Source organism: Strix aluco, chromosome 3 (assembly GCF_031877795.1).
Source record: "Strix aluco isolate bStrAlu1 chromosome 3, bStrAlu1.hap1, whole genome shotgun sequence".
Taxonomy (NCBI): domain Eukaryota; kingdom Metazoa; phylum Chordata; class Aves; order Strigiformes; family Strigidae; genus Strix; species Strix aluco.
This window is the reverse complement of record NC_133933.1, coordinates 103,241,263-103,258,785: the sequence shown is the minus strand read 5'-3', so window position 1 is coordinate 103,258,785 and position 17,523 is coordinate 103,241,263. Positions and strand designations below refer to the sequence as shown.

Here is a 17,523-nt window from a genome sequence, read left to right as displayed (position 1 = left end):
TTGTTTCATGTTTACTACATTCTTCCTCTAACCCAGGTGTCTTTGTAGGTTACAATCTCAGTAAATTCAGTGATGCAAGTGAACTATGATAGTAGTCATACTGAGTTCCAAACAGATGGCCAAGGAAGAAGAGATCCTGAAACGACTCTCAGTTGTTATGCTTACACCTGAGTTATTTTGCATCAGTTTATTTGGTTATAAAAATTTGTGGATGATTTCTTCTTTTGAGATGGGCAGGGCCAAAATGAAGAGTGGATGAGCTACAACTCATAATTTTTTTGCAAGAACCTAAATTATACAGAACAAAATACATAGTGAAGAGATAGCTAATAGTATACCTTGAAACACAGTGCCTTCCTGGAATGAGGGAAGCATTTTGGAAAGTCATTCTTGGTAAATCTTTGAAGAAGTATGTCTAACACAAATTGATAAGGAAACTTTGTGGTTGCAAGTGTGCTGTTTACTTTTTTTTTTTCCTCTTGTGCTTTGCTACCACTGTTACCAGACTGTTGCTGTGTTAGACTAAATGATGTTTAACTTCTGTGCTTTTTCTTATGTGGCTAGATGTCTTAACTGTCTCATATTCTATATTTGGAAGTTATAGTGGGTGGTATAGTACTTAAAGCAATTTTAATTTGCAATGTTTGAAGTCATAATTTTTATGTTGGAAATAAGTTTTTAACTATTTTAAGTGTTGTGTTTAATGATGAAAATTTCATATATCATAAAATGAATACTTTCTATAATATATAGAAAGATATAAGAAATATAAGAAAGATATAAGAAATATATAAGAGTATGGGGATTATTTTTGTTGAAATGATTGCCTTAACCAAAACATAAGGAGATGATAAATTGCTGTTACAATTTTGTACAGGGATTGAGATACATCGACCAAATTTATTACTGGGATTGATAATTCGCCAGAAAATGAAGAGGCAGATTACTGCTGTTGCAAGTGTTGCTAGTAGTTTTGTGGATGAAGCTTCTGAAAGTACCTTGAGTAACTTGCCACCAGAGAAGAAAAGCAAGCCAAACAAACCTGAAGTCTCTCATCATGAGTTAGCACTAGAAGAAGAAGAGGAAAATGATTTCTTTAATTCCTTCACAACTGTCCTACACAAGCAGAGAAATAAACCTCAGCAATCTAATATAGAAGATGTTCCAGCAGTTACTGAACCATTGGTAGAAAGTACCAAACACGAACCACCGAAGCCTCTCAGATTTCTTCCTGGAGTCCTGGTTGGATGGGAAAATCAGCCTTCTACTCTGGAGCTAGCAAATAAACCGTTGCCAGTTGATGATATTCTTCAGAGCCTGTTGGGTACAACAGGGCAGGTATATGAACACAGCAAGTCAGAAGCGAGTCCCAGTGAAGACATACCATTATTAAATGAACAGGCAACCTTAAAAGAAGAAAACATGGACGTTGCTGATGTAACTAATGAAGTTAGTGAATCAAAGACTGGTTTGAATGATCTACAAGAATCTACTAATGCTGCTGTAACTGTGGATACAGCAGCTGTAGGGACTTCAAGTTCTGCAAGAAGTGCTGGATCTTTGATAGGGCTGAGTCTTAAGGGAAAACCTCCAGATGTCTCCACAGAAGCATTTTTAGCAAATTTATCTGCTCAGTCACAGAATAAAGAAACTGAAGAAAGTAAAGAAAATGACCCAAAGCGGCAATTACCCGACAAGGATAATGTTGCACAGGAAGTTAGAAGGACCACAAATTCCAGCTTTTCTTCCTCATCAAATGCAGGGAAAAAAACCAATGAGAACAATGTTAATGTAGGCTCTGCTGAGGGTACCACAGCTAATACCTCTAAATCACCACCATTTATTAATCTTAAAAGAGACCCACGACAGGCAGCTGGTCGAAGCCAGCAGACTACTGCTTCGGAAAACAAGGAAGGAGATGTTAGCAGAAATGAAGACCGACAGAATGCTTCAGGAAATGATCAAATAGAACCAGAGAATAAACAACAGTCTTCTGGAGAAGTGGGCTTAAACCTGTATCAAAGTGATGCACAAACCAGTGAGACGCAGTACAATTCAACTGCAGCAAAAGCAGATAACACAGTTGCATCACAAACGGAAGATACCAAACACTCACAGGAAGATTCACTGATGCAAAACATTGAAACAGTGAACTCATTTAGAAGAGGACCAGGAGCAACTTCATCTCATTTTGAAACCGAAAACTCTTCTCGTTCTGAATTTATTTCCAAAGTCCCAAGCCCTATTACAAGTGGCAGCTTCTCATCTGTTAGACCTCCACAGCAGAATTTTCAGCATCCTAAATCTAATCCACCTGGATTTCAGTTTCAGGCTCCTGCACCTCATAACTTCCCTCCACAAAACAACCCTATGTTTGGATTTCCTCCTCATTTACCACCTCCACTTCTTCCTCCTCCTGGCTTTGGCTTTCCTCAAAATCCAATGATGCCGTGGCCACCAGTAGCTCATTTATCAGGTCAGCCCCCACACTATGCTGGACCCATTGCACAAGGGCTGCCAATGGCACACAAACAATCAAGATTTTTGGGGCCAGACAATTTTTTTCAGAGTAAAGACAGTAGGAGACCAGAAAGACGCCACAGCGATCCTTGGGGCAGACAAGAACAGCATTTGGAGAGAGGGTTTAATAGAGGAAAAAATGATCAACATAGACAAAGATTTTACAGTGAATCCCATCACCAAAAGAAAGACAGACATGAAAAAGAGTGGAACAATGAAAAGTACTGGGAGCAAGATTCTGAAAGGAATAGACGCAGAGACAGAAACCAGGAAAAAGAGAGAGAGAGGAAGAATAGAGAGGAAGGACAGAGAGACAAAGAAAGATTGCGGTCTCCTCACAGTGATAGGTCTGCTGATGGAAAAAGCCCCAGAGAGAACAGAAATCCAGAAAAAAAGACAGAGAAGCCTAAAAGTGAAGAACAGGCTCATGAAAAAGATAAGGAGAGGGAGAAAAGCAAAGAGAAGCATAGAGAACGAGAAAGTGAAAAGAGCAGAGAGAGACATAGGGACCACAGTGACAGAACTAAAAGCAAAAGGTAAAAAGATGCAGGCAGTCTTTTAAAATCCTATTTAAATAAACTGTTAAGAGTAATGTCATAAAACTTTGTATAAAAAAAGAAGCCTGCTAGGATTGTGCCATCTTTTTTATTCAGTGTTGGTGTTTTGCAGAAACAAGTCTGTGTTTTGGTACCACTTGATGTACCAATACTCATCCTTTTTTTCATTATACCAACTATCGCTAGAAGTAGGAGTTTAATATTTTTTAAAATTTTACATTGCTGTATATTCAAAATTTTAAAGATTTCTTTTATTAATATGCAATAAAGGCTTAGAAATTCTCTTAGCTGATGAAGTTGGCTTTAGTCAAGTCTGCAATATAGTTGCTGCCTTTGGTAATTTGTGCTCTCTTCTGTTTTAAGATGCTCTAATAATTTTAAAGGTGAATTTCATACAATAACCTTCTTTTTAAATTGCACTGTTTTTAAAGACTGTAGCAAAGCCTCAGAATCCACACACATTACAACAAAATATAATATGCTTGGTGGTGTGAAGAGTTTTTTTTTTTAAATTATTCAGTAGTACAGTAAAATAATTCAAGTGTATTTCATTAGTTTTTCAGATATTTCCTAAGCATCTGAAGCAGTTTGTGACCAGAAATTGGAAGGCTGAGCTGCTCGAATGTTATTGCTTTAAACTGCACTTGTTTTAATAAGAAAGCATTTTTAACCTAAATTCTTGAAAATATGATTTATAGTAGTGAATTCATTTCTCCCACCATTTTCCATGCTTCAAAAACTTGAATACTTAAGCCTGTACATTACTTTGTGTTTTGCTATCCTTTTTACTGTAAAATGTAAATATTTTAAGGGATATTTTGATTCTAAAATGATAAAACTTTCTCACATACTGTGTGTGTTTGATTTCATAGATGTGAAACTGTAGGCTAAATGAATATAGCAGACTGAGTTACAGAATGCCACATTTGTTGTACACTTCATGGCTCGGTCGTTTCAAGTTCTGGGGGGCGAAGAGGGGGGAGAAGGGCAGAAGGGTGTTTGTACCATTGGGACTTACAGTTAATTGCTATTTTGTAATGACTACCATCCACCCATGAAAAACAAAAAGCCAAAAAAATTGCAAACCTGAAAACAATCGATCTCCTGCTCTTATACTTCTTGAAATACACTGGTCATTTTGTTGACTCTGTCAGAAACAACAAAAATATTCCACCATATAAAGAAAAACTTACGTTCATTGTTCTGTTTTTCAGTGGTTTGTTTTTCACTTTGAGCATTTTGCACTTTGCTGTAGAAAAGCCTCTTCTTTCCAGAAAGGTCTTTCCAGCTTAACAACACATGAATGGTTAGTTTTAATTATGAATATATATTTTAAGGTAAAATTTCATTTGGATACCTTGCAGGTAGTTTCATAGCCAAATTGACTAAAATCAAAAAAATCCTGCACCAAACAAAGGGAGTGGTAGATTTTTATTAAGTAATGTTTCTTAGACTCATAGTTGAGAAGATTCATAAATCATCAGTTTATTAGTAACTAGAAGCAATATTTAAACTTTTAACTTTTATAGCATGATAACATGATGTTAAAATTAGTCTTTTTCCAAATTAATTCCATGATCTGTATAGCAGTAGTGCCACTGAATATATCTGGTAGTATTATGCATGTGTTGTGTTGTTTAAATATTTACATCAGAATTCTTTAGACATAGAAGTGCACCAAAGCATTTTTCTGGTTTTTGGAGTAAGTTTTAAGTCAGCAGCTCAGCTTGTGAGGCTTTTCTTTTGACCTGTTCAAAAGTAGTCTGCTCCTGGTCCGTTGGTGATCCATGTCTCACATTCACATCATTTTGTGCTCTAAAAATAAACTGGGAGCAATGAAAATTGCAACTGTGTACGGAAAGGATGGGAATGCTTTCTGCCAGAACTACCAGAAATAATTTGTTTGGAAAGAATATGTAAACTTTTTCCAAGTTTTCAGAGTGCTTTACTACCTGCCTCATGTATGTAGAACCTGAAGAGAGCCACAGTAAAACAGCTCTTGAGGGAGAGTTTTGTTAAGAGTTTAAATTAACAAGCAGTGACAGTTTCCAGGATTTGGTCCTAGAACCTGAGTTAGTGTAATGGGAATAAATCCCTCTACTACAGGAATAAAGGATTTTGTCTTCTCCGTTGCCTTCAGTCACTCTCCTTCCAACACTCATGGTAGCTGGAAGTGCTCTGATTACTTGTTACTTGTTTTACACTGAATCACTGCTCAGACCACAAAAAAGCAGTGTGCACTGATGAGGAACTGGCAGTACACCAGGAGCCCCAGAGAGAAAAGGATAAACCCTAAGTATGCTCCCTTCCCCAGCATCACATGGCCATAAAAGGTCCTCCTAAGAGAAGCTGTAAGAGAAGAATCTGGGGCTAGCTCAAATGCCAAGTGGGCTCCACGAGCTGCCTGTTGGGTAGATGGGAAGAAGCTCTGTTGCATCAGGCTGATTGCTTGAGGGCTCAGAGCAATTGAAGAAGATAAAACCTCACAAAGATGTTTGCAGATGCTTATTAAAATGTCCTGAGATAGTTCCATTACCCGCCCCCCCCCCCCCCCCCCCTTAGTTATCTTCAAGTCATCTGTAACTGACTTGGCAATGCATTCATTGCTACATACTAATTATGGTTATGTGGGAACTAATGCGTGTCACCTAATTTTAGTGTGCTTATTGTCTGCTCCATGTCTGCTTTATGGAAAGACAGGAAAAGAAATAATCAGAAATAGTTACTTGTTTCTGATAGGTACCCACTGAAGACTTGGATTTGGAGAATTTCCATGCAAGGAGGTGATAGTAAAGTAAAAAAAGGAAAATACAAGAATCAATCACTACTATTTTTATTTGTTTAAGAACAGTAAAATAGAACTTATTTTGTTTTTATTACTCACTGAAGTAGAAGAATATAACTGAGCTTTTTCAGAAGGAATAGAATTTTTTCACTGACATAGGAAGAACTGTTTACTTTTGAGATTATAAATTAATGAAAAATACAGTCATGAAAATTCAGTTTACTGTGGCCAAAACCTGTGTCTAATAAAATTTCATTTAGGGGCATATAAGCCAGAAAGGTATAGCTAAAGCAAAGCAGTTCTTAGACTTTCTAGGTAGTTGTGACGGGTGGACTGCCAACTGTTGCGAATAGTTAAAACAAAAAGTTTTCATGTAGTCAAACAGGGGAGACCTCTGCTGGAGCAAAACAGCAGGCATATTTTATATCTCTTCAGTAATTGAGTGAAATACTTTTTCTGCTCTTAAAAATCAGTATTATTTTAGCATGAAGGCAGGCTTAAGTTCTACCCTTTCACATAAATGCATACACCATGGATAGATACTGAGAAGGAAGGGAGAACAACTTCATTATCTAGAATAGAGTCTTTGTGGACTTAACAAGTATCTACAGATGTTACAATTCAAAAAATTCTCATTACAATGAACATGTCCTTTTTGCCCCTGGTACACCTTTCTCCTCCCCCTCCCCCGCCCCCCTTTAATTTTTTACGCTTGCCCTTAGTATTACAAAATTATAAGAGAAACGGCATTCTAATAAAATTTAAGTTTTGGAGAAACAGGTAAGTTGTCCTTATAAAGTAACAATTAATTAATACCAGAGTGACAGTTGGCTTTATGAGCTAATTACTACCTATTTGTCTACAAACCTATTTCTAGCACAGTAAGGAAAAAACTGGTAGACTTTCCCATTATTTTAAAGTAAATACTAAAGAGTATATAAGTAATTTTATGAGTAAAACATCTGATCACATTTTATATATGCTATTAATACTCAACATTATTAAAAAAAGAGACAATTTTATTAAGGGCTTTCTTCTGTTGGTTCCTGAGTCTTACACTGCTAGCTAACTCAAGAAACAGGCGGAAAAGGAAATTCATATCACTTCTAAAGAGTCTTAAACAATTTTTCAATTACTTTCCATTGTAAACATTATACCCTTCTCCTTCCATTAGCTGAATCTTCTTAGAATCTTGAAAGAGCACAACATCTTTAATTTTACCAATGAATTCCTTCTGAAAAAGCCCTGTAGTGACTATATTGACTTTCCTGCCGATTTCAAACCCACCAAAATAACAAATGCCACCATAGTTTAAAGCAGTGTATTTTCTGTGTGGATCAATATCTTCAAAAAGAATCAGCTCCTCATCAAGATATACCTTAATACAAGTTTGGTTTTGAACTACAGTAACAAAATGCCATCTTTCATCACAGCAGGTGGAGTGTTTGCTATGAATTAGAGGAACACAGATTCTTTCTCCAAGATTAACCACAACTTTTAATGTTCCATTGGCAAGACCAATGGCAAGGAAATCATTATCTTCATCTTCACCTTTTCCCATCCATACCATTAAGCCTTCAGTTTGACTGGTAGTAAAATTTAAAGAAATGCGGCTATACTGGAGGTCTCTTTTTCCATAATAAGGATCTGTGTATTTGATGTAGGAGTTGCCAATGAACTTTGCTATAAAAAATTTGATTTTGCTGTCGCAGTACTTACCTGACCACCCTAGTGCGCATACACAGATATATGAAAAAGAAGTAGGCTGAGGAATACAGAGACCTTGAGATCCACACCTGTTTTGTGAACAATGAATAGATTCTTCACATGTGCTCCCCGTCCACTCTTGTGGGCAAGAACAAGAAAAACCTGAGTTTTCCACTTGACATGTTCCATTATTTTTGCACACTGTGTACCCACAAACTGTTCCATCACAGTCACCAACGTTGGCTCCACCTTTGGGGTCAGTCACGGTAAGCTTCAGTTCCCTGTTGTTTATAACAATTTCTCGTATACAACCAGTGAAACCCGTGGGTTCATTTTCTACTGCCATTGAATTAACAAGGTTTAAGGAGGACACCCCTCCAACAAAAAAATCTGTGTGCGTGTCTAGCGCGATCATTCCAGGACTAGCTTTTTGAGTAATGTTGATACCATCCAGGTCCAGGTAGCCTTCATTACCAACTCTTCCTGCTTTGAGGGAATGCCATGTGTTTCCATTTGCATGGACCTTCTGAAAGGTCTGTAGGATGACTGTCTTGTCTCCGAGATTGTAGCGTAACTGTATAAATCCATTTACTAATGATATACATAGAAAGTCACCTGTAAAAAAACCATATAGAACAGTTTTACTTTTTAGAGGCAGCACGCTGAAGAACAGCGTATTCGTAATCATGATGCTTTCATGCCTGTGTTTCCCCAGTTCAGTAACACTTTCAGTGGTCTTTTACCATCATGTATAAATCACACAAAGTGAAATGATCCCTGATGAGATTCTCTTGGCCTTTTTTTTTTTTTTTTTCATTATTGGAAACTGAGCTCGTGTTTGCTTTGAAGTAAGAAGCCCAACCTTCTGAAAAGCTCTGCTTTGGTGCAGCGACTAGATACCTCTGAGATAGGGGGAAAGAGGATCACTTTGGCATCCAGGGAATGTGAGTTGGTGTTCCCATGAAAAAGAATCAAATTTTGGTCAAATTACAAAGGCCAGCATACTCTCAATTTCCATATGCTACATAAAGCTTGATGGATTTGTCAGTTTAATGCACTGAAGGTTTGTCTGTACCAAACATACTCTGCTTTGCCTGAAGCTGCTTTTTGCAATGGGGATGTTTTGGGTTTAATAATCTTGACAGCTGTAGGAACAGATAAGCTTTTTATTGAAATGTTCTGGAGACCTCCATGATAGGATGTATTAGGAGGGAGTTACCTTGTCTTGTACTATCAGTGTTTCTGGCCTTACAGGCAATATAAAGGGAGAGAGAGTACTGTACTTATGAAGAAAAGCTGGGAAAGGTTAGGAAATCGGAGCTGGAAGGAAGGTGTGTAAGGGCAGAGAGAGTCTAATGGGAAGGTGACAGGGAGGCAGGACAGCGGAAGGGTTTGCAAAAAGTCACATTTTCAAACTTTTTGACGTTTACCTGTGCAGTTTAACTTTTTTTATATTGGTTTGGGAAATAGTAAGCGTAAGGTTTTTGCATTTTTTAAAGTAAGTCTATCAATGAAATTGATAAATATGTTTGTTAAATGTGAATGTAAGCTTCCTTTCTTAATAGTTACCACTAAAACTAAATTTTAATGTAGAAATACTTTGAAGTCTACTTTTAAGTATAAAGAAATACTTTCAAATACTTTCAAGGATTTCAATAAGGCATACTTTTAAATTTGGAAAGTAAAATTTCCTTAAAGATTCAGCATTCTTAAGGGTTGACCTGTAAGTAGAATGATGAAGTTTACTTTCTTGGGGGGTTAATTTTTGAGTATTTCTAATCCTTGAATTGCATTACCTTTAGTGAAGTTAAAAAAGAATGCCTTAATTTACAGGAGGTGTGTGAAAGTTACTAGAATTGCACCTGTCTTTTCAGCAACTGTTCAGTTTCCCATTCAGGCAGGGTGGAGATGCTTCAGTTGTATTAGTGGCTGTAGAACACATGCTTCATGCCTCACCTTCCCTGCCCCAGACACCCATGGGAAGAACAAGAAGGCAGCTCTTCCTTCTTTCAACTCCAGGCCAGCAGTGGCAGAGCACTTCCTTCTAGGTTGCTAGTTCCAGTTGTGATGATTGTTTTACTTCCCTGCCTTTAGTGTTCTTTTTGAGTGCCTTGTATAATTCTCTTCACTTGTGGTTTCTCTTGCTCAGTGATGTGGCTTTAGGCTTGCTTAATTTTTCAGTGCATAGTCTTAATGCACTCATCTCACATGTTTGTTTGAGCAGTGTACATAACCTGCTTGTCTATTTCTTTTATCAGGACCTCAATCCTAGGGTAAGAAGGGAGCATCAGAAAAAGTTTCTGACTACCTCCTTGGCAGCCTTCAATCCCCGCTCCTACCCAGGCATGCAGACTTGCATGAGGACATGAGTACTCATTCTTTGCTGTCTAGAAAGAAGGAAAACATCTGACCAGGGTTGCTTGCTCATCTCTCTTGTAATCAAGAGCTGGAGAAGCTGGATGTTCTCCAAGACTTCCTGGCCTGCAGGGAAGTTTTTTGGTAGCTTTGCACATTTGACAATAATCTGAGGTGATATTAGAGAACAGTGCTCCAGTGATGTCTAGAAAGAAGTGGACACACTTTCAGCAGTTAGTCATAGTGCTTCTGACTCAAGCCTAATGATGTCTGTTGCTAATGTACTTGCAGTCAGTTTTGGAATCTTACTTAGTTTTATTACAAGAGCAAATCTGTGTTGCTGCATCTGCTGTCTGTGGTGTAAAGAGAGGTTATGGCTGAGTACTCTGGATTATGTTCTAGCACAAATTTGAGGCCTCTCTTCAAACTGGAGTAACTTAATTTTCTTCTAGTTGTTTTCAAGAACCGCAGTCTGCCCTGTCTCTGAGGGATGAGCTGCACAGCTGAAACGTGTGCAGGCCTATGCCATCATAGGAATTACATTACCATTTTAAACAAATGGCGTTCTTACCACTGAATTTCTCCTCTTGACAGTGTCAGCATGGGAGACCACGAAGCAAGGTCGTTTCCATTGTTTCAGTTTGAGCATTACTCAGACCTGTCTCATATGACCCTAACTGGGGCCAGAGGCCTTTCTGAGGAAGTTTGCTTTTCTTAAGTGTGAAGGAAGTGACATCCTCAGTTTTTTCAGGACTAGAGTTTATAGCTAGTTCCTACTTTCTAGAAAATACGACCTACAGACAGCACACACAACTTTGCTTCCTGCTTTTCAGATTAGCATCTCATCTAATACGGACTATTTATCCCCATCAGTAATGTCACAAGGAGAGTCTCCTGAGGTAGGCACTCAGTTATTCTTTTGTTGTGCATGCAAGTCTTTGCCCAGCGTCTTGGATGGTGTGCAAGGAACTGTAAGGCAATTTGTATCAATAAGCTTGAATCTTCTTTAGAAATAGGCTGTTGTAGCTTAGCTGTGGCTTGAAACTACAACATGTCAAGACCCTGGGTGTTGAACAAAATCTTCAGTAGTTACAGCATTCAATTCTGTTCTGTTCTGATGCACCTTCCTGCCCCTGTCATCTTCCCTGTTTCAGTAGAGGGGTTTTTTTTATAGCCCAAATGCTGAAAGATTGTTTCCTTGTATTCTGAGAGTAAGGGGATTTTGTAGCAGGTGTTGCCTTAAGGAAGGAACTGTTCTGGAGTTAAAATAACACTTTTACTTGCAAACCCTAGTTCAGGGTTTTCACCAAATGACCAAAGGTCACAGTTGCTCCACCTCAGGGTGGATTGTCTCTATTCCATAGTAGAAGCCAGCACTCCAAAACAGGTATCCATTTTTCTCCATCACTTTAATTTTCAGATTCTCATTATGAGCATAAGTCTTACCTGCTCCCATATCAGATGTCAGCATTCCCAGAAGCCAAGTCAACTTATGTCCTGAGTAGTCAGTTCCTAAAACTAGGAGTTAATGAAGACTCTCCTGTAAGTACGTCTGACTACTACTGTGAGATCTGGATTATCCATGATGGTATCTGCTTATATGACTTCTTATAATGAATTCTGAAGGCATCACAGAAGTTTTCAGCTTGCTACTGTTGTGCATAAGTATGTAAGTCCGTAAGCAAGTTGGTTACAGTCACACAGTCAAGTTTTAAATTCTCCCAAATGGTGACAAAGCCCTTTCATGTTCAGCCTTTATCTAGACACGCAGATGTGTCTGTATATCCCCATCTTGAGAGGGGATCATGCTTAAGCAGTTTCAGGTCACCATGTTTTTATGTTTCCACAGGAAAGTCATCTACATTGTAATATGTCAAAACTTTGTACAGTTGGAAACACATGCCAGGAATGCTGCACCCTGTTGTGAGATGTCCTATTCATGGCAGAAGCATTACGATGCATGACAAATGTAATAGTGTTAAATTTACCCAGCTGTCACACAGTTACTGCCTTTACTGCCTAATGGTGATACATTTCCTAGGAAGACTGAATACAATGTCAGGGGATCTTAGGCTGACAGACCATGGGCAGGAAGGGCATCCTGGATGGTATTTTTAACATTTCTCTTTCAGGCTCTCTTCCCCACAGTGACTCAAAGACTACCCTTGTGCTCCATGTGTATGCGTATAATGCAAAGCCTTTATTACCTGTTAAGAGTACCTGAATTTATTCCTGCACTTTACTGCAGATTACCACAAAGAAGGATTTCCCACTAGTTTTTAAGGCCAAAGGAGCTTCCTGACCATTCTTTTAAGTAACTTTGAAAGCAGTGGATGCAGTCTTCTAGTCAGTGATGTTAACCTTTTTGATGCCGTTGTCATGTCCCCACAGATACAGAGATGCAAGTCTCTCTAAAGACTTCCTGTTTGCTTAAAACTCACTGATTTGTTCCTGGGCTACTGGAGGTCTACATTCCTTTACAAAGACTCATAAGACATCTGGTGCTTGTCCTTTTTCTCATCCTGTGTTACTAAGCAGAAGCCTCTATGCTATGCTGGGGACAGAGGCTTTGATGAGCTCAGTGCTTCAGCAGTCTCTGCAGGGTAGGTGTCTCAAGAGCTCTAGGCAGTAGTTTCCTGGTTACAGAACATCTGTATTCTTGGTTCCTTCAGCCATTTTGGAGTCCCCAGACAGCGTCTCTGGATGAATATTTGCTGGCCTCAGCCTATGCCTTCTGTTGCTTTTTACCATCCTCTAGCTCAAGGCCAGAAAGTCAGTTTCTATTGTTGTGGTATTGGGTAGCATTTCTCCACCCCCCTCCTTCCACCTTCTTTTTCAGAAACCTTTACTGATAATTGAAATTTATATTCTCATAAGCAAGCAATAACATTCACGGGATTCATTCCCAGTTATGAAACCTCTTACCATAGGTTGGTTTCAGTATGTGCTTATCTTCACTCTAAGTTGACCTCTTTAAACCACCATAATAAAGTATCCGAGTCCCTAACAGTATTATTGCCTCTTGTTGGTATGATGCATCCTATAACTGTCATAGTTCCAGATGTATCTTTGCTCACTGCTCTTTCCTGCTTTGTTGAACTCAGTTCACATTGTTCATTGCTTTCATTCTTCCTTTTCTCATCATGCTGTCTTCATGGTTTTCCTTTCACCCTGCTATCCTGTATGATTTTCCATGGACCCAAATCATGTCCTCTTACACTGTGACCCTTTATGTATTCTTCTAGGAGCAGAACATTTCTGTCTAGTAGGGGTTGAAATAGCCGGGTCAGCCTCCAGCTGAATGACTGTACCCTGTGGCCAAGGAAGGTGATGCACTGTGGTCTCCACGTGAGAGGGAACCTAACTGACCAGTAGCTGTCCTTCACAACTGGTATCCTGAGCATTTCCAGGAGCCACAATAAGGCCCAGGGCCAAGGAGAGAAAGCAAAGCAGAAGAGGGAGGGCTATAAACAGCTAGAACAAGGGAGCGAAGGACAGAAAGAAAAGATGAGCCTTATTCCCGCCCTTCTGCAGTCTCTGCCGCTATTTGCTACCCTGTAATACGTCAGCACGGCTGAATTTTGTTCTCAGTTTAATCTCTATCTGTTGTTGCCTTCCTTGCCCTTAGGGGTTTTTTAACCTTGACTGTCTTTGCCATAGCCTGAGTGTGTGCACACAGTTAGGTATCAGTCAGCTGACAGGCTGTAGTAGCTTGTTGCAGCTGTTGTAACTTGATGTTTCTAGTGATGACCAGTGCCTTTAATGCACACTTATAGAAGCTACCTGTATGGATATGCTTTCATGGATTATTACAAAATGGCTCTGCTGCATGTATGGAGCCGCATCTCACAGCTAATGCAAGACTGAGAACAGGTACCAAGGCAAGCCTGTAAATCTCTCAAACCATGTAAAAAATCACTGTGGCAATAGGTAGATTCCAGCTTCCACTTGGAGTGCCATCCCAGAGCAGAAGAGCATAGCGAGGGTCCAGAACAACCCTGCAGACAGTGATGCTCATGCATCTAGAAGGGGTGAGCAACTACCTAGTTGTAAGTTATACCATTCAGCCTCACCTTTCAAAAATGCTGCTCTCCTTGGTGAAAAGACTTTCCCTGCTTCCTTTAGTCACCACTGTCACACTGGCATATTTCAGCAGCTAGAAGGAGCCACCTTCCTTGAGCAACCTCAGTTTGCTAGCCCCAGTTTTGGTTTGCTTGCCGCTGGCAAATGGGTAGGCACAACACTTCATATGCAACAGATTTCAGGACAATGGGGATGTCTGTTCTGTCACACAGATAGCTGGCAGTTCCTGCTTCCTACGCTGCTAATTTAGTCCATACAAATGATCATAAAATTATTAACAAAGCAGAAATGATGTCCCTGTGGGCTAAGGAAACATGGCTGCCAAGAGAGAAGACTTAACCACTCTAAGTTTCTGTTCTAAAAGTGCGTGAATAATCAGTTTGGTTCTGATGAGGAAAACAACACTCTTCCCTTGTGGGTATTCTAGAAATTCTGAATATTTCCAAAAGATTTTAGTCCATTTCCATGATTCAGTTTTCACCATAAACAATGTCTTAGAAAACCATGCAGACATCACACACCTGTACTGGGTATCTCTTATTTTCATGCTTTAGGTTTTTAAACTGAAATAGCTTAAATATTAGGAGTTAAAGTTTTGAGGTTTTTCAGACCAGGTAGGCAACGTAATCTGGTTAAAGAGAGACAGAACACTGGTGTTGCAAATGTTGAGTATTAAATTTAGCGTGAGTCATCCCATTCTGTTTATTAACCCGACTTCCTCCTTAGTCACCCAGCATAACTGTTCTTTCTCATCTCATCAGGGAGCAAACCTTTCCATCACCCTGGCCTGAACTCTGGAATAGTGCAGACAGTCTACAGCATATTCCATCTTCATGAACAAATGTAAGGCTTCAGTAATGCTATGACTCAACAAAAAAGTAATGCTCCTTACTGCCTTTTACTCAGAGTGCCAAGACCTTCAAGTAGATAGAGTGGTCGCTATGTAAATGGACTGAATTATACATTTTTCAAGCAGTTGATGGGCATCCAGCAAATCCTGTTTGAATTAAAGGCTGTTTATTCAATGAGGGTCTTACACTTTCATTGCTAGAAATAGGATACGCTACACTTGAGAAGATGTGAAGTGGGATGGCCTTCTACCAACAGGCTGCTGAACTCTGCAAGAATGCTGTATTATTTGCAGAGACCTCTCTCAGAAGCAGTGCATACAACTGTCTGCATCTCCTACATTTTTACCTCACTGGCATAAAACAAGTAATCAAAGAGGGGGAGGGAAAGTCCCCTTGTCATTCTGTCTGCAAGTTTCCAAACTAAAATATACATACATAACTCACTTGGGGTTTATTTCCAGCTCATTATTAATATAGCTAGCCACATAAACTTTGCCAAACTTTGGAAATTATGTTCTTAGGGCATTCAGAAGTCAATACTACCAGACTTTAAAGTCATGATATGTGTTCAGAAACAGCTGACAAAGCAAGAAAACCAGTGACTGGCAGAATTTTAGGAAATTCTGCTAACAGCTTCATAGCATGTTTTCCATTTTATTCCAGTGTGCCAGGTGTTTAAATGTGTGTACTGAAGGAATCACATTGTTAGAGGAGTGGAGGCTGGAACCAGCGTATCAACTTTCGAGTAAGGAGACTAGCCACCTACCCACCCTTTCTAGAAATGCATGTAATGTTCTTTGAAAAGAACAAAGCAAGAAGGAAATGTTTCAACAGAAGTTGCATATTTATTTCTTCACCTACTAAAGATTTATTTTTTTTTTTTTGTGAAATGGTGGGAGGATTATTTAGTAGGGGCATGCCCCTGAAGGGAAAGTCCCAGTGTAGCATTTACGTAGGTGACAAGCCAAGCCAGTGTATAACTGTGCTGCTCAGTATCATTGCTAAATTTGCTACATAGTTAGAGCTCATTTCTTTAAAAAAACCAGCATTGCCTAGTGAGGGAAGAAAAAGTTCTAATTATTTCCTATTAAAAAGGAATTTTAGAAGAAAAATACCATGATTTCAGCAGTCAGTTTATTAAATCTTACATAACTGTGTAGAAGAAAAGGCTTTATATAAAGTGCTTTCTAAACTAATCCCCAACAGAAAGCTCTTTCACATCTGCTGGCTGCTAAGAATACTTCTGAGTCTTTCATCAGTCTAATTCTGTCTGGATTTGACAGGATTATATGAAGGCAAATATAAAGAGCCAGACGATTAGCTTTTCCTAAATCTTTCAAAACTTCAGGACGGTGAAAATGGAAATAGGAAATTTGTAAAGAAATTAAATTATAGAAGATGGTTTTTATTTTGAAATTATATGATTCTAGAAAGCGATTTAAAGAAAATGTTCCTTCCTGTGCAAACTAAACATTCATGAATGGCAGTAGAATGAGGGTATGCTCATGTTAAACCACTCCTGGCCCAAGTTAAACAGACTTAGCACTCTCTTTGATGCTTCCAAAGAAATATTTAATTTCTTTATATGCGAGCTGCTTCCATGACCTCTGACTATTCTTTTGAGAGAGATCCTTTATTCTCGTTTATTTTTCATGGCCCATGTAATGCTTTAGTTTATACAGGAGAGAACTATTCACTGAGAATCTCAGAATTTGGCCTGTAAGTGATAGAATTATAAAAGATTCATTGTAGAAGACAGAGTTCTTTGCAAGTAAATGTATTTGTATTACAGATGATCCATATATTTTTCTTTGAAGCTTCTTCTCAGTATGTGATTGTAATTAGAACAAGGCAAACAGGAGGTGCCAGCAGTTTATGATGTGTTATCAGTCTTACCAAATAGCAGCCTGTTAAAACATCTGTGTACAGAATACGAAGGTGGTAAATTGGGCATATGTGTGTTTATATGCATGTGTGGCTGAATATGTTTATTGAAATGTCTCAAAGCTTTAGGCTTTGAGCAAAGGAATATAAAAATACAAGATAAATAATTAAGTGCTTTTTTTGTCATACAAAGGCCCATTTTTGCATAATGTACTACTTAATACAAGTGGAAAATTTGCTCTAAGATCATGTTATGAATGATATGTAATGCTTCTGTTTAAATATGTGAAAGACACCACATAAATGCAATACAAAGATGAAGTATGTTAATAAAGTAATTACAAAAAATTTACACCTTAAGGACTAAATTTTAAGATGTGTTTACAGTGGTTGGCAAATTATGTTTTCTTTCCATGAAGTGTTAGGAATGTTAACTCAGTAAAGTTTAAAATACTTTCATAAATAGTAGAGATACTTCATTTAGATTTGTTTTTCACTCTGTGTATCTGGCAAACGCAGAACTTGTATGTTTTGCATTATGCACCAGCAAGCTTTTCATCATTATATAATAAAAAGTTAAACTGCTGCTGAACCTCATGAGCTCTCTCATAGTCTGTTCACTTTCACTTAGCTTATTTGATCAGTTTTTATATTGTTTTATTTTTGGCCATTTTAAAACACTGGACCAAACCCCCAGACTGTGAGTCCTAGTGCAGCTGCACTGAAACGGTGGAATCAGTATCAGTAAATGTCTGTTGAAGAGCTGGTTGCAGTTACTTTT

General features: G+C 38.5%; 2 protein-coding genes across 9 annotated transcripts in view; one reads left to right on the top strand and one right to left on the bottom strand.

Moving 5' to 3' along the window:
* PHF3 (PHD finger protein 3) overlaps positions 1-17,334 on the top strand; it is a 65,275-nt gene extending 47,941 nt beyond the window's left edge. For 6 of the 8 annotated variants that reach the window (XM_074819837.1, XM_074819829.1, XM_074819836.1 and 3 more), the window contains 2 exons: positions 878-3,056; positions 14,769-17,334. In XM_074819837.1, the coding sequence (XP_074675938.1) occupies positions 878-3,056; positions 14,769-14,844 (2,255 nt within the window). In that variant the 3' untranslated portion in view covers positions 14,845-17,334. Of the gene's footprint in view, positions 1-877; positions 3,929-14,768 lie in introns of those variants that run through there. The other 2 variants (XM_074819831.1, XM_074819832.1) reach the window with 2 other exon arrangements.
* EYS (eyes shut homolog) overlaps positions 5,895-17,523 on the bottom strand; it is a 1,110,009-nt gene continuing 1,098,380 nt past the window's right edge. The window contains exon 49 of the mRNA XM_074819828.1: positions 5,895-8,184. Coding sequence (XP_074675929.1) covers positions 6,995-8,184 — 1,190 coding nt within the window. The 3' untranslated portion in view covers positions 5,895-6,994. The remainder of the gene's footprint in view (positions 8,185-17,523) is intronic.